At 39.3% G+C, this 22,686-nt stretch overlaps 1 protein-coding gene across 1 annotated transcript in view; it reads right to left on the bottom strand.

Moving 5' to 3' along the window:
• Positions 1-12,707: 12,707 nt before the first annotated feature.
• Positions 12,708-22,686, bottom strand: part of Adgrb3 (adhesion G protein-coupled receptor B3) — a 719,524-nt gene continuing 709,545 nt past the window's right edge. The window contains exons 30-31 of the mRNA XM_021197371.2: positions 19,696-19,800; positions 12,708-13,513 (exon numbers count right to left, since the gene is read on the bottom strand). Coding sequence (XP_021053030.1) covers positions 13,325-13,513; positions 19,696-19,800 — 294 coding nt within the window. The 3' untranslated portion in view covers positions 12,708-13,324. The remainder of the gene's footprint in view (positions 13,514-19,695; positions 19,801-22,686) is intronic.

The raw sequence follows: 22,686 nt of genomic DNA on the forward strand, positions 1-22,686 counted from the left end.
AAGCATAAGTTAGGTTGAAAAACAAGAAGAGGAAAAAAAGAAAGAAAAATTTACTATCCGAAATCTTCAAGTACCCCAAACTCTCAGAGTACAAAAAACCTGGAATGCTTTTTCCTTTCTCAACGTTGACTACTGAGAGATGTTGAACCAATTTCAATGAACTTTATTATCATGTAGTTAGGGAACTTTTTCATATTTAAGCATGGGCTTTCACTGCAGGACAGACAGTATCTAAAAGGGAATTCTCTGCTTTGCTTTACTATTTCAAGGTACAACATACCTACCTACAGGTGACTTTTCAAACAAACCCAGGCAAGTGATTCTTTTTGTTCTTTTCTTTCTGTAAAGAACAGAGGCCCTGTGTTTCTTTTGTTAACACTAGATCAAACTCTATAGCTAAAAAAGCAGACACAATTGTCGCAAGGGCTGCAAATGTTCTCCTGTGTGAGGGGAACTTAGGTGTGTCACTGCTAGAAAGTGTTCTAGACTGTTCCCACAGTTGTACGGCAGGCACATGAGGCGAAGCACAATACAAGCTTAGCACTTGTTATTGCTTCTCATTGCACCTGATAGGACTGCTGAGGAGGGCCAGGATATAAGTCACCAGGAACTGACTTCAGGCAGATATTAATAAATTGTCAACGCATAGCTAACTTATATTGAATGCTATCACTCCATATTAGAAAGCTGATTTGGCCTGGAACCCAAGGAAGTAAAACTCTCTTATGAATAAGGCAACTATACCACCTCATTAGGGTTGCCATCCCATTACAAACAAATGGGAGCAACAGGCTGCTTGCTTGCTTCTCAAATTCTTTTCCACACTAACACTCTAGCCTGCCCCTTGGTCTTTCTGGTTACACCAGGAAATGTCTCTGAAGGCAGAAAATGTTTCTAACAAACTCATTCCCAGTTGCTTTTGTTATCTTAGTCAGAAAAGGAGTGAAGAGTGCTGTGTTTGCTTGTTTCCCTCTTCAGAAAAAAAAGAATGAGTAGCTAGCTGCCTCTGGGGTATGGTCAGTCTTCTCTTGTTTTTAATACTCACTACTCTTCCAGGAGAAGGACAGAATTTCAGGCATCTGTGATTAGGTTATGTGAACAAGTGACAGATACCAAGCTGACTCCTATAATATGCTAGGTTGCAGTGATAACCATAAAAAACTTTTATCTCCTTTTTGAGAGAATTTTAAAGCACTCTGAAACATTAAAACCAAACCAAACCCAAACCAAACCAATTAAACACCCCCCACCCCATCATTTAAAAGTAGCGCTTAACTAAGTGAAGGAAAAATATTTTTGCTCAAGAGCAACATGAGGGTTGACATCATCATGAATATCTTCCCTTAGGAAGATAGCATAGAATTGTGCACATTCCTTCTAACCAGGGATGGCATTACTGCAGCATCTCATAAGGCTTAGGGTTTAGTAACTTTTACTATGGGAATACAGTCACACTCCTTCATTGTTAAACATGTCTTTTATATTACTTTCTAATATAGTGAGCCATGTTATATAAAAACTTTAACAATCAAATTTTCATCAGCTTTGTAGACTCTAATTTAGACTCTTGGGAGACCACAGAGCCAGCGTATTGTCTTTCACTCATGTGCTAGGCTGTCTTGCCTCCTACACCCCTAGAAGCAAGAACATCCCCTTCGGTTCTTTACTGTCTCTTGCCTTTTCTTCTCTGTCTCATATTTCCCTGTCCAACAGAATCTTTTAATCCCTTGTACATTACTAATTAGAACAGTTAGTCCTTGAACCCACTGGGAATAAAATGCTTGTTTTTACAAGGAGTCAAGGATCAAGCAGGAATAATCATGTGCTTAATATTGATTGCAATTTTAGCAAAATATACAAATGTACTTCAAGAAGATTGAAAAATGGCTTGATTTTCCCAAGACACTCATAACATTTCTATGACACCATGATGTTTTTTCAATTATGCTATAACATGTACTAGAGAGCCAGTTTTCCCTAGAGATATAGATGCAAACTCTATTTTAGAAAATGAGGTTCCTTCATTTATTTATTGTGAGGGTGCTCACAATAACAACTGGAGCACAGCTGGAGCAGCCCTGATGCTATCCTTTGAAAGAACCCCTTGGTTTACCATTGGGCTGGTGACTCATCTTTTCTTCCCCTTCAATGTTTCACCATGCCTTGCCCTTCTGCTACACTATAGTACCTCCTGAGTTTTCTTTCCTCACATTTTTTTTCCACAGTGTGGATGCTTTGTGGTCTCCAGGACTCTTACATGCTCTTGGCTAGGAGAGAAGCATCCAGTTGTGTTGCTTCCATATTGCTTTCTCTATATACTTTTTCTGTCTTTCTCAATCCAGCTGTCTATTCTTTCTCACCCCTGTTCTCTTTTCTGTCCATAACCTCTTCTTTCTGTTCTTCTTTCCCTATCTAGTCTCTCATCCAATGGACCCTAAAAATATTGATCATGCTTATTGAATACGTTGCTGAAAATAAAAACAGAAACACCAATTACCAAGCAGATTGGTAAACTGATTTTATTAGGATCTAATTTACAGTTTTGAAACCATCTTTCTTCATGTTTTAAAATAAAATTTTTTGCATAAAGACCCCTAATACGTAGAATTTTGAAATTCCGAGGATTACATAAGCATAACTTGGGACAGAGGAGGACCCATTTCTAAATGATCTTTCCTTGACTCTGTGGCCACGAACAAGAAATGGAGTGTATTGTTCAACCATTTTCACCCTCAACCCATCAAATAGTTCTAGACTGCCTTGCTTAACCAGGGGCATGTAGAATTTTGCAGCAATATTATATGCAGCATGTGGATGCCTATGAGTTTTCTTAGAATGAACAAATAAAGCAGCAGAACTTCTCTCAATGATGAAATAATACTCAGAGATTTTTCTGACTGTCAAATTCTGGAAGCTCTACAGTGCTAGGGCTATAAAATAGGAAGTTAATGATACTAATTAAAACAGGGCCAGGAAGGTCCCTGCACAGCTGTGCTGAAGCAAAGCTTTTGGAGTTGTAAGCGAGGGCTAGCATCCTGCTCACAAACACATGGCTGTCATAATGTGGATCTCAACAGAAAGATGTGCAACCTCAGCTCTGTGATGTCCCAGAAACATGTTGCAGAGTGAGGGTCTCTGCTTGCGTTCCCGAGGAAATGTGTGTGCCGTGTGGTTACAGAGAATGGTAGTACTTATTTCATTGGGTGATCTTCTAAATGGAGCTATATGAAATGATCTCTTAGGATCCAGGGCTGGAAGAGCATTAAGAAAGGCCACTCACTACTTAATATTCATATGTTTGGAGAGCCTAAATTTTTCATTAGATAAATATTCTGCAACTCCATGAAAACAAACCATGCTAATAACCACTGCCTGGTCCCTCTTAAAGAGGCCAGAACGGATTTCTGTGAAGTGTTCTCTGGTTTTCTGGCAAACTTGGCAGGAGAAGAGGATTGTTTTGGCTTCCTCCTGCTCCATGCTTCTCTGCGGTACGAGGGAAGGACTTGTTCGCCCCGAGACTGGTGCTCCATCACAAGCACCTCTCAAGTGAGTAGCCAGAACAGTTTCACATGCACCTCCTGCTCTTCCTCTTTGAGGCGGCTGACTAAATGAGCGTCCTCACAATTGAGTGTGCAGGTGACTAAAGCTGAGAGCCCGTAATAGTATTGGAGAGTCTCAATCCAAAGCATGACCAATGGCCGGCTTAATACTTGCACCACTCCATGAAGAAAAGTGGGACTAGATTTCAGCCATCTGATGACAATCCAAAGATGAGATTACGTTAAGAGATGCACTATCCAACACCTCTCATCAGATGGGGCATCTGATACGGCATGTCTGTCTGGAGACTGGATCTTCAGAACTTTGAAAACAGAGGAAAATGAACAGTTGCCTAAATGCTTACCACTCTCCAAGGTCCTATAACTTAAGTATAGCTCCGGGCACAATGTCTTCATAGTGGAAGTTGATGATGATCCCTGAGAATATTCCCCTTTTTTGGAAAGTATGGGAGCAGGATCTCTCTGCTGAGTGATGAGATGACTGGGTGCTAATGACAGATGTGGCTCTGTGTCTCTTCTTCTATTACTCAGTTCTGTGGGTCGTTGAGAGCATGGAATTGCTAGGGAAGGGTTTTTCAGCTCCCTCGGATGCTCAGTTTCCTTGTGTTCCAATGAAGGAGAGATGAGCTAGGGGCAGCCGTGGAAAATCCTTGTCAGACTCCAGCACAGAACTCACCAGGCAAAAATCTAAGCTGCTGTAATTAAAGACAGTGGCAGTCAGGGTTTGCATAGAAATAGATCTAAACTCATTCACCTTCCCTGTTTATAAAGCTCAAATGGCAACTGGGGATTATGATTTTGTAGAAGATACAAAACTTTATCTGCCAATATGCCTAGTGATTTGATATTTGTATCTCCAGAATTACTTCCCTGGGCTAATGTTGAAGAAAGTTATTGATGCAGATTTTCTTTTGGGGAATGTCACTTAATATTTAATTTAAAAAATTAGCAATAGTAGTTATTAAGCATCATATTAAAAAGGTGTGGCAGGGGTTAGAGATGCAGTGGTGGAACACTTAGTTAGTCTGACCAAGGTCCTGTTTCAGTTACTGGAACATCTTCATTATCATCATCATCAGCAATAGCAACAGCAACAAAAGAGCCACAACTGGGCTTGGAGCATTATTTGATAGAAGTGCTGGCAAGCTATGGGCACATAGCTCATCTTTCTTTGATTGCTTTTACATTCTCTCCCTGACACACCTTAAAAGCAATTCTTCAAGGAGAAACAAACCCCAGAATAAATAAAAATGTTCCTCAGGACAACATGTACCTTTTATTTATGATTATGTGCCTCCCATATAAGTTGTCTACACTATACCTCAAGAGTTGAAGTTTTTCACAATTTTCCAAGGAAATACCAGATAATTCACTGTGGGACAAAACCAAACTCTAATAGCATCACTCCGTATTAATGATATGTTATGATTTCTTGATGGACTGGCTGTGGCATATCCCTCTCCTGTTTATAGAACAGAGAGGTGCTAGTCACCTACTGCAGCATTCTTCTCTCTTATGATATGATTTTATGGCTATGAAGTAAAACGAGGAGAATGGATCTCTTATCCACTGACGAAAAATCACCATCACAAACATTAAATTCACGGTTTTCATGCTCTACTTGTTTAATGGAGTGATTAATGCTAATTACCCTGGGCTGTGTTTTGAAGGTAGTTTATCCTGTACATATCAGTACATATAACTAAAAGTCACATGCTGGGCCGGGAATGTGACGCTACTGTAAAATGCTTGACTAGCACACCCAAGGTTAGAAGTTCCATCCTCAGCAATGTCTTCCCACATAAAATATTAAATGCATCTTGAATACTCACCCTGAAAAAATACTTTTGAATACATGATAATACTATAAATAAACATTAGCCTTTTCATATTCTATATAGAACTTTGGGATCTCTTGTCATTTTTATTCTCACTATGAACCAAACTCAAACTTGTGTCTTGAGGAGCTTCTTGGTCATTTGTTCACCATCTTCTGCAGGATTCTTCAGTCTCCTCTTCATTTACTTAGAGCTCACGGCAGCAGAGCCGACCTTTCATTCTTCCTAAACATTTGCCAATCAGATGGACTTTCAATATTTAGCTGATTGCAAATTGCACAGTTATTTACACAGGCTAGCCACTGGTAATTTGTCTCAATTGATGAGGAGGCTTTGCTGTAACTCCCGTCACCTGTTCAATATTGGAGCGGTTTGTCTGCTCACTTCCATTGTTGCAAAGTCAAAATAGTGAGAGAATGTGTTATTAGGTTAATTTTTATTATTAAGTGAACATTTGTGCACAAATCCTAATCACTTAGAAGGAGCTTAATTATTGCTGGCAGCTTGGATCTGAGCATCCGTGAGCATGCATGACTTCCGAGTGTGGAATAGAGAGAGATAGTCTTCTATTTTGTTTGGTTTGTTTTCTATCCAAATTATTGAAGACCGTGCTTAATGCATGTTTGATTTGCCTGAAAATGTTTCCAATTTCATTTAGTTGTACGAATGAAGTTTCTCCAGAGGAAGCAGAAAATCTGTATACATGGAAAGGGAGAGATTTGCTGTTAAGAACTGAGTCAAGTGAATATAGGAGGTGGCAAAGCCAATATCTGCAGATCAGTCAGTCTAGCAGCAGGAAACTCAAGAAAGAGCTCTAGCCTGGAAACAGTTAGGACGAAGAATCTCCTGTTTCTAGGGGAAATTGGTCTTCTCCTCTTAGGGTCTTTAACTTATTTGATGAGGCTCACCCACACTATGGAGAATAACCTGCTGTACTCAAAGTCCAGCAATTTAAATGTTAATCTTACCTTCAAAAATATCATGAAAGGAATGTCTAGGCTGATTAAGTGAACACCGAGGTTATGATGGATTTGTGTTGGTGCGTGAGTTGTAGACCACCTTGCCCTATAAGAAATAACATAACAGTACCTCTGTAAAACTCTGGAAAGATGTAATGCTGCTGGTGCCACGGAATGAACATAACAGTTCTTAGGAGGCTTTTCCTGGTTGTCTCGCAGAGGAGATGCTGGCGTCGATCTTGGAGACACTGTGAACTGCACGGCTAATTGCAGTTTCTATATTTGCACTGGTTGCTTGGAGCCCAGAGACATCACATGGCACAGCCCCAAGACAGAGTCTAGGACCTCAAGGCAGACATTTTCGGGCTGGCATAGCTCTGTCACCTTGATTCTCCTTCTTGCTAATTTTTATTTATATGTACCTGGCCATTTTCCAATGTCCTCATGGCTTCTTGTCCTCGTTCCTATGCAGCTGTATTATGATATTAAAATTCTGTTAGTCTGTGTGCTCTCAATGGTGCTAAGTCCCTTAGAAATAGAGGCTGTTTCTTGTTCATGGTTGAATCACTGGGTCTTAAGGATGTGGACTGCCTGTCACAGGTTTGAAGTAAATGTGCTGAATAAATTAATGGATATATCTTTATAAGCCACCCACTTCTCCAGTTCAGAACAGAGCAGAAATTTATTATTGTTGTTTAGGGTAACATTTTACTTTAGTACTTATGTAAAGTGTCTCATGACCTTCAAAGCCTAAGTCTAGATATCCTCGGGTTGGGAAACAGACACCAGTTCAGCACTTTTGGTTTGTTTTTTTGCTTGTTTTTTTCTAAAATGGACACAACTCTGAGTTATGGTGACCCTTACTTGTCAACTGTGCACCTTTCCTTTTGTGGAAAGTCATTCCAGAATAGAGGCCTGTGCTTCTACTGGGGAAGCAGATTGACTCAACAATGGCTGCTGGTGGGTGGCGTCTATCAGGAGAACTGTTTTGACACAGCAACTTCTGTTCTATATGGAAGAAGTCTTGCAGATGTTCTGGCTGCATTAAGGTGACTGTTTTGTACCACTGAGTTTGTGACAGGCTCCTTTTCTGGTGCTGTTCTGCTAGTCGACTTGTATCAAGAGTGTGTTAATGTTCTCCTCAACTTGACTAAACTTTAGACAAGCCTCTTCTGTATTACTGCTCTGATCTCACTGCTCTTCTAGCCTTTACTTTGGAAAACTTGTGAATTCTTTATCTGCCTCTCTGGGATATAAAATTTTTAAAACAGATTCATGCCAGTTTTACTTGCCAGAGGCTTTTTCTCAAGGATGTTGGAGCCATCCCTTTGAAATGCAATATTCAAGGGAGAATGTGTGTGTCTAGCTTGTAATTCCATGCAGGCAGCAACTTCATTCTGTAGAAGTATTGCTGCAACTTTAAGCTTTGTGTGTCCAAACATAAAAATAGAAGAGACTTTTTTTTGTTATTGTTGCTAGACAGATTAACAGACAAATTCATGGCTACCTTTTTGCTCTTAAAAACATCCCAGTCCTTTGTATCGGCGCAGACTGATGTGTAACCTGTGCTCTTATTGTAGTATTGCTCCCAGTGGGACTTTTGGCTTTGTCCTGGATGTAAGTTGCCACTGACATTTTAAAAACTGACTTACAAACCAGAGTTGCACCTTTTCAATATGTCTGCAACAGCATTCCAACACTACGGAAACAATCAGGACCCTAGGTAAAGGGGTGATTGGCAGGCTCAGAGTAACAGCATGCATTGGTGCTGGTGAGATGGCTCAGTAGTTAATAGCATTGGCTGATCTTCAATTTACCACCATCACTTTGGAACTAGTTCTGCTAAAGGATCATGCCTATTTTTTTTTCTATCCTAAGACAATGCTTTCTCTTGGTCGAACACTGGTGTCTTTGAAAATATTCCTCCAATTTCAGGGGGCTTAATTTCTACCCCTATAATAAATTTCAACTTTATATGAGCCTATGTACATGGATTCATCTTGGCATTATGGAATCCACTGTAAGGCATAACTGCACTGATCATCTGCGGGTAACCTGAGCTGGTCTTTCCCTGTTAGATCACTAGAGAATTACAAATACACAAAACATTTAGAAAGGCAAGGATTTCGCATCTGTACAAAAATACCACGAGTGACTCTGGTATTAGTGTAAGAGAAAGCAGCTTCATTTTGGCTGGGAAGAAATCACTTTTGTCCTGACCAGTCTCTGTCTCTTCTTTTGACCCAAATCCTCTTGGACTTGCTGACGCCCAGGACCATGCTTCTGGGAGTCCCTCCCAAATTTGTACTCCTTGTAATCTTGGATCCAGCTGCCTCTCTTCAGTCTCATAACATCCTAGATTTCACATATTTGGGCCAAATTGTTCTAGAATTCTATGCATTTGGAAAACAACATAAGTCAGGAAATTGCCTAACCATTTGTATTCTAGAAACTCCTCTAGAAATTCCTACGATCTCCCCTGCCCACACTTCATAGATGACCCTGTGGATGGACTCTTTGTTTACAGGTTCCATGATGAGGTCAGACCCGGACCTTCCCAGGTCCATTCTTACTCTCAGAAATTGAACTGTTGGTCCCTACTACAAAATATGTGACAAATGTAATCAAACATTAGTGAAACAGCCTGCTTTCTTCAGGCCTTGATCTTTGAGTTATCCTTGAATTTAAACAAATTTTGAAAAGTTTACTCAAGTCCTGGGAGGTAGGAAAATCCCCTTCTCAGAGTTGATTCAGAGAGAGAGAGAGAGAGAGAGAGAGAGAGAGAGAGAGAGAGAGAGAGAGAGAGAGAGAGAGAGAGAGAATTTCCCTGAATTCTTTACCTCATTCCCACACCTGACTTTTTATTCTCCTTTTCATGGCGATCACAAAGAATCGTGCCTTTTGCCTGACCTCAGAGATGCTTGTCCTGTTCCTCTTCCAATGACACCCTTGCTCCCATTGTGAGATTTTCAAATGCAGCTCTTTCTCTAACTCTGTGCTCATTTGACATGTGAAAATGGTTCTCATGGTCATTGATTTCCAGACCCAGACAACCACTTTTCTTGTCCACCCCTACATTCTAATTTTTTGGTCTTAAAATCTATTTACTGATATGCTTATCATAGCTACAAATCTAACTCTAGAAGGATCTCAGGGACAAGATGGTTTTGTCACCATGGAAACCTTTGTGGAGACTGAAACATCAGAGACACATTGGTTTCATAACTTTCATGGACTAGGAGGAATCTGTAGGATTTCATTAGTTGATGCTGACAGAAATTGCAGAGAACTAGAGACTGACAACATTTTTTTTGAGAAACTGTAGATTTAAAATCTGCAATTAAACTTTCTGAAGCATGGGTTTAATAACTGACTCTTTAACCTTGACTGCTTGATTTTACAGATAGGCTGAAGATAATCTAAAGGCTGTTGGTTCATATCTCATCAGCCTCCAACTGCTCATGAATTGGTGGTAACAGAACCAGTGTAATATTATCTGTACCTAGGTCAAGTACAAGCAAGCCACACCATAATGACAAACAGATCTACTTAGGATTGTCTGCCACTCTGGATAGACTACACATTTCTGATATAGTAGTTCGTGTCCTAGTACCCCATGACAGCTGGCAGGATTCCATTTTAAAGCCTCTATTTCTCCTCTGAAAATATTCCAACAGAACATCTACAGTTATGTTTAAGAAATTCATAATCTGAAGGGGGCCACGTGGAAAACCCTACAGTATCAGGGCAATGGTTATAGGCTAGGAGCCAGTAGACCTTAGCTCTTACACTGAGATGTCATTTACTAATGGCAAGTTTCGGTGAGGAAGGCTCTTATCATCTCCATCTCTTTATGATAATCAATGCATATACAGATGTAGTGTGTGGGTAGGTGTGTGCAGAACTCAAGGAGAGCAAAGGCATCAGGTTTCCTGGGAGAGAGTTATAGGTAGTTGTGAGCCACCTGAGAACTGAATTTGGGTCCTCTGAAAGAGCAGAAATGTACCTCTAATTGCTGAGCCCTATCTCTGGACCCATAGGATTATTATTCATTGACTCACATGTTATTATTAAGAACAAAAAGATGATTCATGGTAATAAGATATTACTAATGCTTAAATAAGATTGCTTAGTTTGCATGAGTGTCTGATATTTTTCATCACTTCTTAGCTACCTATAACCTAGAGCCTATAGAATACTAACTGTGGATGATATCAAATCCACCATCTTTGCTCAATACTTACTAGGGTGTGCTTTGCTGTGCATGGCTGAAAGAAATACTAAAATAAATGCCACAGATATTTCTACAAACATTTATTGTATGAAAATCATTGCACTACGTCCCATAAGAAGTAGAAAATGGATCTGACATGAATTCTGCCCTCTAGGCACTGACAGTCTTCCAGGGATGTCAGAATAAGTAACAGNAGAGAAAGTTTGAGAGGTCCTGAGAGAACGATGGAAACAGTGTCCAAAAAGTTTGAGAAATTAATTTTAACTCAGAAAATCATGGGAAATGTCATGAAGATGAAATTCATGTTTTACTTGAACATAAGTAAACTCTAGACATGTGGACAGGGTGAAAACTTCTAGTGTAAGAGCCCAAAGGCCCTAGAAGGTTACAAGAATAGTAGNCTGGGAAGGAACTGTCCCCGTCTAAGCAGACAGCTACATCAGCCTTGATGGTGTGTTTGTGTGCACACAAGCAGGCCCGTGAAACAGTCGGGCAGAACTTGAAAAGAAAGGGANTAGAAAAGGTTTCCTGAACGAAGGATTCCTAACTACTTTCAACCTGCATTTTGACAAAAAACAGAATTTTAAAAAAACAAGGGAAAAATGATCCATACTNATGTTTTGGGACATCCTTGCAAACCCAAACTTCTAGTCCCAAATATTTTGGTAAGCAATTTCTGCTTAACTGCCATGTAGTATTGACTTTGTAGAACTAAAGAATTTCAGGCTGAGAATATTTAAGGGTATATTTTAGGTCAGCACCTTTTTAGAGGAAATATTAATCTCATGTATTGAATTTATATATTTTTAAACTTGCTGAATTTATATTTTGAAAACTGCGACTGAGACAATTTTTCCAAAAGCATCAAGGTTTTACAAATTGGAGAGTGGCTTTCTACAGTCTTCATTCATAGCTATAAGTTTCTGAGATGGAACCATGAACTATGGATACACACAAAGAGACATGTGTGTACACTTATGCATACATATGTAAGACAGAGATGGGGGTGTGAAAAAAGGAAGAAGGGGGAGTCAGAGAAGGGGAACAATTTATCAAATAGTCCTCTTCACCAAAAAATATTTCCTAAATTCAATAGACTATATAATTGTATCATAATTAGCATTTCATTTATTGAAAAATCTTCTTGTTATTCTCCTTTTTGCATCTGATGAAAATATACTTTAAATACCTTGACACTGAGAACATTTTGGCACAGGCTGGGGTTCTTCCTGAGCTGTGTGGTTAAGGCTCCAGCTCAGGGGTGCACTTGAAGACTGAAGCACCATGGTGTCGTCTCTTCCTCTCAACATGCATGTCAGAGTCCCCCAAGGTCACCAGGAGAACAAACTCATCTACATGAGTTCCAAACACAGACCACACAGCTCAGGCTTAGCTGGAAGCCAATCCAATTAAGCATTCTGGGACACATGAGGACACACCCTCAATCTTCTCTCCATCACCTTCAATCTGCAAGATACACTCTCCAAAGCCCTGGCAGTTGCTCAGTTCCCTCTTGGCCTTCGTTGAACAGACATCTGAGGAAGCGAGAGACATCTCCATGAGAGAGGGCACTGGGAACCGCTTGTGCCGTTGGCTCACCTCAGGTTCTTTACGTTCAAACCAGAGACAACCATGTCGATTATCCTTTTCCTTCTGCTGGTGATTATGCAGATCAGATATTTAAGGTCCCAGAGAAGTTCGTTGATGCTTATATTATGAAGAACTCCAGTAGAACTCATTTTCTGGGAAACATGCAGCAAACTTAATCACCTAAACCATTCCCCTGCATCACCTTCTGTTGAGTAGTCTAGTGTTTTCTGTCACTTGTCATTTTGACTCAAGACAGAAGGGAAGATGATGATATGACAAAGATGATAGTCGCAGATTTCTGACAAACCCCATTTACATGGTACATTATTCCGAAGGGCGTTTAAGTAGGACATACAGAAGCACTATACAAACCTATTATTACACTGAGAAATCATTAGGCTCAAAGGAGTAATAATGGTATGCTGTTAAAACTCTGAATACATTTTCAGTGTCGGTATTGAAAAAGAAAACTTTATAAATATGTAAATTTCTGTTCAACAAATCCAAAATAAAATGCACTAAAAACTGATATGTAGACAAAAGTTTATTTACACCATACAACATTTTAAATATTTTATACACAGCTGCAGCAGAGAAAGCTACTCAGAGCCTTCTAGAGAAAACTGCAATAATAAAGATGTGAAATATATTATTCATATAAAAGTGAGATTATTACTTTATTGCATTTAAAGCAATGAAGAATGTAGCTCAACAAACATTCATTTAATGACAAAAACTTTGCTTTTATATTATAAAGTAAAAAGTGTAGTAATGGCCAAACAGACTGTTATAAACTTTAAAAACTGCATAAATATATACATTGTGCTTCATGGTGAAGTTTTCTGAAAACTAAACCACATGAAGCTGTTACAACATGAATCGTTGCTTGAGGTTTATCTATAAAGATTACCTTACAAATCCATTCCACGGGTACTTACAACACGGGGTGGTGAGAACTGTACACTTGGCCGTCTCTCTCCACTAGCCTGACCAGTGAGAAATTACCATAAGAAAACACTGATGTTGGCACAGGAGGGGTCCTGACAGAGGAAAGTCACACTGTCCAGGTGGAAATGTCAGGCTTCCCAAGTCCCAGTGTCAGTGTACCCGACTGTGTCTCTACCTAAGTTCTCTTTGATTGCCTTATACTTCTGTCTGAAAGTCACCCTCTTGCACATCCAGAGGCAAATTCAGACACTTCTCCCACTCGGCAGGCCTCAGCTCCAGGGTATCTTTTGCCTCCGTGTCTAAGACATTGATTGTGGTATAATGTTGGTATTCACTGGGGGGTTTGAAAGTGTCCCATGGATTCTTGTTTGGTGCTGGGTTTTCCTGTTGAGGAGAAAAAAGAATGGTTTCTTATTTATGATTCATATTACTACTTCCTGGCAATCCCAGGAAGAGAGTATGTAGTTCATAGGAATCAGAGATGATTTAAAATTAAGGGTAGTTGCAAAGGGTAATTCCAATTTAACGTTTCTTTCATGGGACAAAGTGAAGTATACAGTCTCTAAATTATTGTATAAATTTCAGGAATTAAAAGGTGTGAACAGTACCGTGGAGGTCAAAGTAGACGATATGTCCAAATATCATTATGGCTGTTTGTTCCAAGAAAGATAGAGGAGAATTAAGTCATTGATAAGATTAAATGTGGAAAATCTAAAGATTATGGCAGAAATATTAATAAAGTAAACAAATCTGAAAATAGTTCTTGGGACATGTCAAGTAGTCACTCAACCTAGTAGCATTTCACTGAAAAAAAAAAGAAGCTAAATTATTTTCCCTTCATGTCAAATTAGCATATTTGAATATTCATACACTGTCACATTTTCTTGCTTTGTATTTGTGTATGCTTACGTTCCATGTGGTTGGGTGGCAGATCCATCATCCTTCCTCTTAAAGAGCATACTTGTATGGAAAATGTATCCAGCAATACAGGGGGACATTTCTAACATGTGTATACCCACTGTTCCTTGTAAGAATTAGTGTGCATGGATCTTATCATTTAAAATTCTGGGTTCTCCTAGTGATGTCTGATGTCACAGCTACCATCTTGTAGAACTCAGTAAGTGCACAACCAACCCCCGCACATGCTGCTCTGACTCACTGGTGAATTTGATTGATTTAAAATCAGTGTAATTTACGAAGAGCTCCATAAGCGAGTGGTTTTGAATGGCACAGGATCAGTTGAGTATCAGCAAAGAACAAAATGGGAATCGGACTGAAAACACAAACAGCGAAACCCAAGCGCTGAAACAACCACTGGTTAATCTGACAGAGGTCAAATTGAGCAGAGTATTGATTAAAGCTGAATTTATTTATTGTCATGGGAGGAAATGTCAAGTGAGGGTTGTCACTTTTACACTAGTCCATGTTTTAATTTGATATAGAACCTCATGAAAATTTATCACTATTCAGGAGAGACAGTTGAACACAGCTTCAAGGAAATAATTCCCACACTCTCGTCCCTTCTCCTAGCTCTTTTCCAGTTTGATTAGCCCTCGAATTCATTCTCCAAGGTTACTAAGATTGCGTGAACATTTGTTCTCACTCTTTGTTCAAAGGAGACTCTGTTTAATTAAAAAAAAAAAAATACTCTAGCTGTCATAAAAGCCTCATTCCCCTCCCCCCCCCCAAAAAAAAATCTGGTCTTCAATTCATTATAACCAATTTCTAAGTGGAACACAAAACTGTACTTAGTTTTTATATTGATTTCACCCAGTACTTCAAATCTCATCTCAACTCATATGCAAGAGAGATAGTCTACAGAAATATTTATCATCTACAAAATAAACCCTAAAATCCTGAGTTCGTTAGATGTTTTCAGGAATTAGTCTTATTATGAAGAAATCAAAGTGGCCAATGATAGGATTCAATGACGAGTAAGCTTTTAGGACAGCCGAAGGGGATTTCCCCAGCTATATATATGCTGAACATTTCACGCCTCATTCCTCCTTTCTTCTCCCCCTGCTTTCCGTCAGTGGACACTCTTTACCAGATGCTATTCACGGCTGTTATAGTAGGTTCAGGGGAGGACATGATACATCCCATCTAGAAAAGCAGAATGGTCCACTAGGAAACCCAAGATTAAAAGTTAGATATATACAGGTCCACATACCAGTTCCTTCATGCAATTTGAATGTGGCCTTGAGCAATGCATTCATTCTAGATAAACCTCCAATTTGAATACTTGCCTAACAGAGATAAGCTTTGCTTTCTGTGACAAAGAAGTTGATGCCACCTGCCAATCAATGTCTCCTTTGTGTACTTGAAGAGAGTTTTTCAGTGTCAGTGAGGAATTGAATACATGTTCATTATTTTGTAAGTATATTTATTATGGAAAGTGTGTATAAGCAAATGAAACCACTAAGGTTATATACTCCGAGTTTACATATATTAATTGTAGAAAGGCATGGTTCTGTTAAGCGAGTAATGTATGTTGATGGTAATTACTCTTTCCGTTATCTTCTTGTTTCCTCCTTTCTCCTCATCTATTTCAGATCTGTGTTCCAAATGAAAGTAATATAGTAGATCAAACGAAAGCATGGGGATGGCTTCTGTTTGTGGGAAGCACATAAGCTGTTCTTAGAAATTGGCATTCAGGATTCCATGAAGAGTTAGGGTTGGCTACAAACACATACTTGCGATTGACGGTAGGTAGCTGTACACCCACACCAGGATATAAAAATTCAATAATAGCAACAGTCACTCATTAATTCAAGTTGGTGTGAAAAAGAAATAGCAGAAACAAAACTAGGCAAATGATGAACAGAAGCCATAGTATGGGCCTTGGAGTGCCAAACTCCTCAATTGAGAATTTATTTTGTAAGTAGAAGCAAACATTTGAGCATCTGGAGGTTCTGTGAATCATCTGAACTTCCAACCATCAATGGAAAGGTTCACTGCCATGGATCAAGCTGCAGCAGGTCCAGAGTTAACATAGCTACTTTAAACAAGAGTGCTTAAAAGAATTTTTGGAGACTCTTTAGTGTGACAAAAAAATCTACTTAGTCCAACCCTGAAAGGTATTGAAAAGGCTAGTTCATTTGCTGTTATCAAAATGCTAGTTCATTTGCTGTTCTCTTTGGAACAGGTGGGATTCCCCTTTCCTCTTTAAAAAAGTATGTTAATGATCAAACACATAAACTAAAATCACCAAGTTTAAGCATTGGCACAATATCTAGATACTAACTGGATAATGTTATTTTTCAGCACAAGATCAACTGAATCTCTGTGAAGCTCTGTGTTAAATAATAAATTGGCTTTCTTAATCACTTCTGTAATTATCCTAAGGCATTCCCAGCTTAACCCTGTCTTCGTCTCCACTCACAAATATGTGACAGTCCCTTTGATTAGAAGTCACCTGACCTTCCTTGTGGAAGAGTTGTAAGGGAAACAGACTTGCTACAAACAGGCAAGGAGCTAGTGGCCAGTGGCCAGGGTCAATGCCTACAGAATGCTCATCTTCCTGTGGGTTGGGTCTAGCACGAGGATAGTGTACAGACTCTCATGAGAGAAAGAGCCTCATATACTCCATGGCTCAAGTTAATGTTAACTGTAAACAGCTGAAAGTAATCATTGATTTCTGCAGAGATAGCTGTAGAGGCCACAAAAGGCTTCAATGGATGCCAGAACATGCTAACATCAGGTCACGTCAGTGGTAGTTGTATTAGGCAAACATGAGAATTCAGGACCATCTGAAGCATGGTAGACTGCTTGAACATTTCCAATAGCTGATGTGGCCAGGAATGTCCTAAAGCGCTCTCTCTCTCTCTCTCTCTCTCTCTCTCTCTCTCTCTCTCTCTCTCTCTCTCTTATTTTGTTCCTTCATCATCATCCTCTCTGCTTCCTTCATTCTCCCAACCTGAATTCCTGGAAGCTGTTTGGAGGAAAGAGATCTTGAGGAAACTGTGAAACCCCTCGGGATCAAAGATTTCATCTCTGGGGAATCATCTACAAGGCATCCATTGCTTTATTGCCTAGAAGTAACTGAATAGATCAGGTGATATTTCAGTCTCCTTTTGAACGCTGTGGTTGTACTGTTCTCCATAATGAGCAACATTAGCAGTGCTGGGCAGGTGGTGGAGAGTAGCAGCCCTCCCTCGAAACAAACAAACAAACAAACAGATTTCTTAAGAAAATGCCTGTCTCTTCCCAATTATGCAATTTTTCATTAGCAATGTATCGCTACAAATGATGTGACTGAATTAAGGATAATGAATTCATTCACATGTTTGTTATTAATCAGGGCTGGATAATGGAACTTTTTTCTATTCTCGGATGTTTAGGACAATAGTCAGGCAGCAATAATGACTATATCTTCTCCACTCCCAAGCTCCCAAATGATAGATATTTCCAAATCTCTTCTAGAAAAGGTACAGTACTGCAGAGATGTGGGGTAATTAGCAGACTATTTTGGTTGTTAGGAAGCTGAGATATAGGCATTTGTGCCATTAACGATTTAATACCCAGACCAGTTGTAATTCACACCACAAGGGAAATGGCAATCATATTAGCAGTCACCCAGCTGTAGCTGTTTCATAAGCTGTTCAGACTTGTAAACACAACCTCTATTTAAAAACAAAACAATGCACACACACAAAAATTGAGGTCTCAATGTTCCTTCGATTCACTTTCGTGTTAGCTTTCAACATTCTGAAATGAGCAGCTAATGTGTTTAGGTCAAATCTCTGCAATGTCATTCCCATTTGCTGCTGAAAATTGATGATTTAATATTTGGAGGAGTAGATGAGAACAGATCACTCACAAACCATGAAGTATCAGGGTCTTCTATGTCTAGCCTCATATTAGAAATTGCTTTAGAACAATTTTTTTCTTGCTTTGCTTGGGAAACTAGTTTGATATATACATTACTTAGATTCCAATTAAGAGATAAAGTGTATACCGTTTGAAAAACCTTCATTAAAAACACCACAGACTGAGCTATTATTGCTGTGAAATAAACCCATAGTTATCATTTATCAGTAGCTTACCATGTCCAGCAATGTATAAGTACTGGGAGAAATGAAGGAAAAATACAAAGATATATGTATGTATCATTCTTTAGCTTTTCATTCACAAATTTCATTAATCAGTTAGTTGGCTAGTACTAAGACTCATAAGATACATAGGGAAGAATCACTAGAAGATGATCAAATGCTATGTTACTCATTTATGTGGAGGTAAGAAACATTATAGGTATAAGTAATATATTATATCTTTTGTCTATCTGTACACCTTTATCACTTTATATCTATTATCTTTATCTGTCTATCATCAACCTATCTATGGATTTATCTATCATTTATCAATTGATCTGTTTGTCATCTAATCTATCATCTATCTATCTATCTATCATCTATTATATCTATAATCTGTTTATTCATCTCTCATCTATCCATATATCTATATATCTATGTATCTATCATTATCTATCTGTCTGTCTATCTATCTACCTATCTAATATGTATTTATTATACCTATCATCTGTTTAATCCATCTATCATGTATGTATGTATGTATGTATGTATGTATGTATGTATCTATCTATCTATCTATCATCTACCTATATCCATTTATACATTGATCATTCATCTATTCCAGTTTGGTAAAAAAGATCCACCCCCAGGCTACATTGCCTGGGCAAGGAGCACCCCATGTGAGCTGAAGAGCTGGGGGGAGGCGGCAGACCCTGCCTCCCTCAGTGTCCTCACCTTCGCTTTTGTCATGTTACCAGAACTGAAACGAGTACACACCCCATCCACGACTGTGCTCCGTGTTCCATGTAAGCAGAGGAAGTTGAGCTTTAGCAGCAAAGAGCTGCAGGACCTGCTCCAGCTCAGGCAGTCCGAGGCTGTGTTTTCATTTACTTCAAGCTAGCACAGTCTACTTACCAGTTGTTGTGAGGCCGGCTCTGGAGCTGTGATTGGGCCGTGCACTGAGTTAATTTCATGGAGTCCTAAACTAAGATGGCAGTGGTATGAATGAATGAAGAGGAAATGGTCCACAACCAAGAACCCAAGTTCCTGATATTGGCATACATCCAAAGCTCTCATCCCTAAACAAACGAATCTTCTGGAGATAAAATTATGTCATCTGGACTTGAGTTAAGCTTCATACTGATACCGCATTATATTTGGTGGCCTTAAAATGGCAGGTATTAGGGTAACAATGGGGACATTTAGCGAACTGTTCAGGGATTTGCATTATCTGATTTTTTAACTGGAGGGTGGGACAATGGCCATATGAAGCCAACCTGGTTTTGAGACATAGCTAATCCTACTTAAAGCTTATCAGGGAGGACAACTGAAATTAGAATGAAACACTTTCAAGGTTCAGTTATTCCTAGGAAGTCCTCTGGTCACCTTTCCCGAGCTTATTTTTGGGCTTGTTAATGTTCTTGTGTGCGCTAGTTTTTGTTATTGTTCTACGGGTGCCCTGGAGGACGAGGGCGCAGCTGGCCTGAGATGTGGCCCAGCTCGGCGTGGGACACTGTGGATGCAGAGTGTACTCACCGTACTGCTTGTGTTTGGTATGTCCCGAAATCTGTCCAAAGTCTGAAACTTCTGATTTAGTTCCTGAAACAATTCCATGTGCCTCTTCCTTGTGTGCATGACCTTCTGCAAGAGAGAAGAGGGCGGCTCTCATTCCTAATTTGACTCATATCTTCTTAAAAAATGTTTTAACACTGAGGGAAGCTAAGCCTGGCAGGAGCCTGTAATCCCCAAAGACATCACATATGCAAATGACATGTCCCCAATCTTTTTTTTTTTTTTTTTTTTTTTTTTTTTTGATTTGTAGTGCTTTCTAAAAAAGAATGGGCTCTTTCTTTTCATAAGAAAGAAAGAGATTACAAAAAAGTAAGTTTTTTCCTTCTTTTTCTTCTTGTGGGCACATTAAAAATGTAGCCATCATTCTTGTGTAAGATTTTTCAGGCCTTAAAAAGTTGAGTCTGTTCTGCAAAAATTGTTACAGTAGTTTAAAAATGTTAAAAATTTGGACTTTGTAAAGCAGTTGGGTCCTTGATGTTTGTCATGGGAAACATTGCTTCTTTATGTCTTACTTCTATAAACAGTACAATGTAGCTCACTGCACTAAAGGGGGAACATAATCCCAGGCCCTGCCTTTAACGCTGATTCAGAGCTCTAAAGTGCCTGAAAGATGTGTGGGACCTAAAACCTTGCTCTCTCCCTGAGAATAATGGCTGAGTTTTGCAGAAAGGAAATCTGGCCCATAGGTTTTCAAATACTTGTTTACTGGATGATGCGAAACATTAGCAGTCACAGTTTGGAGCATGCATTGTGTGGCCTGCCGATGAGCTATTAACAACACAGGTACACGTATATTAATCCCTGCCTTCCCTACTTACATGCCTTTCTATCAACTACATTATAACCCAACAAATGGGCTTGTGAGTAAAAATGATCTTGGGCATTTGGGACTGATTTTTTTTCTTTTTTATTACAAAGCATTTAAAGGACCATAGTAGAACGAGTCAGAGAACAAACTCTCTGTACCTGCAAGTGTTATTCCATAATGTTGACTTTCAAAAGTTATGAATCAGCATCTTGGTGATTCTCCAGGACTCCGCCCAACATCTCACAGTATTTGGAACCTACACATCTGAACACCATTTGCTCTTGTGATTTGCATGAGGTGGTTAGATCTAGGTATGGGCTCTGATTTGAACTTTCCCTTAAACAATCGCTGTTTTCCCTAGCAAGAATTTTCAGATGTAAGGATCTATTGGCAATACATAGTTTTCTTCTAAAGACTTACAGGGAGGACAAACGGGGAAGGACAAATGGAAAGTTAAACTGAATCCGGTAACATGTCACAAAAGCCTGTCTGCAGACTTTAATTTTCCTAAGTTAATGAGTAGTACCTGGGCAATTCACAGTTATGCTAATGTCTTCTGTTTTTTTGTCCCAGCCTACATCCCTGTGAGAGAATCCTGCCATTTTAAGTCAATCAGTAACCAATTTCCATCTCCCCGCCGGAGCTGTAGGACTTGGCTGTTGACGAATCAGGTGGTTGGGGATGAGAACGGGGCAGCATGACTTATGATAAGACATGAAACATAGCAAGCAATTAACTTCCCGTCAGTCTTCAAGAGAGTACATGAAGCAGGTTTGTTGGGAGTTAGAGAGAAACACCAGGCAAACGGAGTTTGACTGGGGATGGCTGATGGAGATTTATGAGCGTGAGGATTTGAATAGGCAACTCAGTGGAGGGACTTTGATTTGAGGACCAGGTAGCTGGCACAGCAACTCAGTACATCCTGTGCTTCGGAGACACGTAGTTCTATGCTGTACCAGGTCCTAGGACACTCATTAAACTCCGGTCCTGTGACACGTGGAACGCTTAAAAAAAACCACATTTTTGTAGTAACGAACATCGCTACACAGCCGTTTCCTTTTATGTCAGAGTGATGTCAAACCAGCACCATCTCACTGCACACATTTCTTTGTGTTATTCAGTGTACACACATGAACACCACACACAGTGCTAAGTGCTAGAGTAACAAGAGAGGAAAAAAATATGGCTGAATTACTGCCTCTGAGTCATTCAAGGTCTAATGGAGAACGCCAGAATTAGTTGCATTGTGATTGGAATAAATGGACATTTATAGCTGTGCTGAAAACCACGAGGACGCTAAGAGGGGATGCAAATAAGCTACGAGAAATGCAAATAAGAGAACCTCCAAATGTTTAGGTCAGAAATTATTAATTATGGTTCTAACAATCTATAGATGGTCTCTTTTTCTTTCTCTCTCTCTCTCTCTCTCTCTCTCTCTCTCTCTCTGAGGATTTTGATTTTTAGCTCAATTTTCAACTATGCTCTTCTATCTCTTTGTAATGAAACCATCCCTCTTCAGAGACAAGGAACAACTTCTCACTAAGTTTGCTGATACCAGGGGTACAGCACCTCTGCTTTGCTGCAGGCATTCGGTGATTATGGTTCTCAGGCCGCTTCACCTTATCCTTTACTTTGCAAGCTGATTTTTGACTGTGCTTTGAGTGAGCCCTCTTGTCCTCTGTTGCTGGGAGTGTCAATCAAATTTGCTACTGTTACCTGGCCAAGAGCTAAATTAGTTCATATTTTCCCAACAGGAATCTTTGTGTGTGTGTGTGTGTGTGTGTGTGTGTGTGTCTTATTCAAAATCTTGTCATGATTCTTGCAATCAGATACCTCTGTTATATAAAGAATGTTTGAAAAGCAAAGCCTATGTCAAATGACTCATTGGGAAATGTGATACATGAACTGATTGGAAGTTTTATGAGTACAGTCTGTTTGAAAGAGCAGTGCTTGATTCAGAATTCGATGGATTTTATTTTTAAAAATTAGATTTGGTTGAACATACTAAAAAATACAATGGATAATATAAAGTTATGGTGGCTGCCAATGTTAAATAACCAGAGATCATTTAGAAGTATTTCATAGTTCCATGAAAGGTATTCTAATAATAAAGCTAAAATACCCTGCAATAAATATGGAGGGAAATG

Source organism: Mus pahari, chromosome 5, assembly GCF_900095145.1.
Source record: "Mus pahari chromosome 5, PAHARI_EIJ_v1.1, whole genome shotgun sequence".
NCBI lineage: Eukaryota > Metazoa > Chordata > Mammalia > Rodentia > Muridae > Mus > Mus pahari.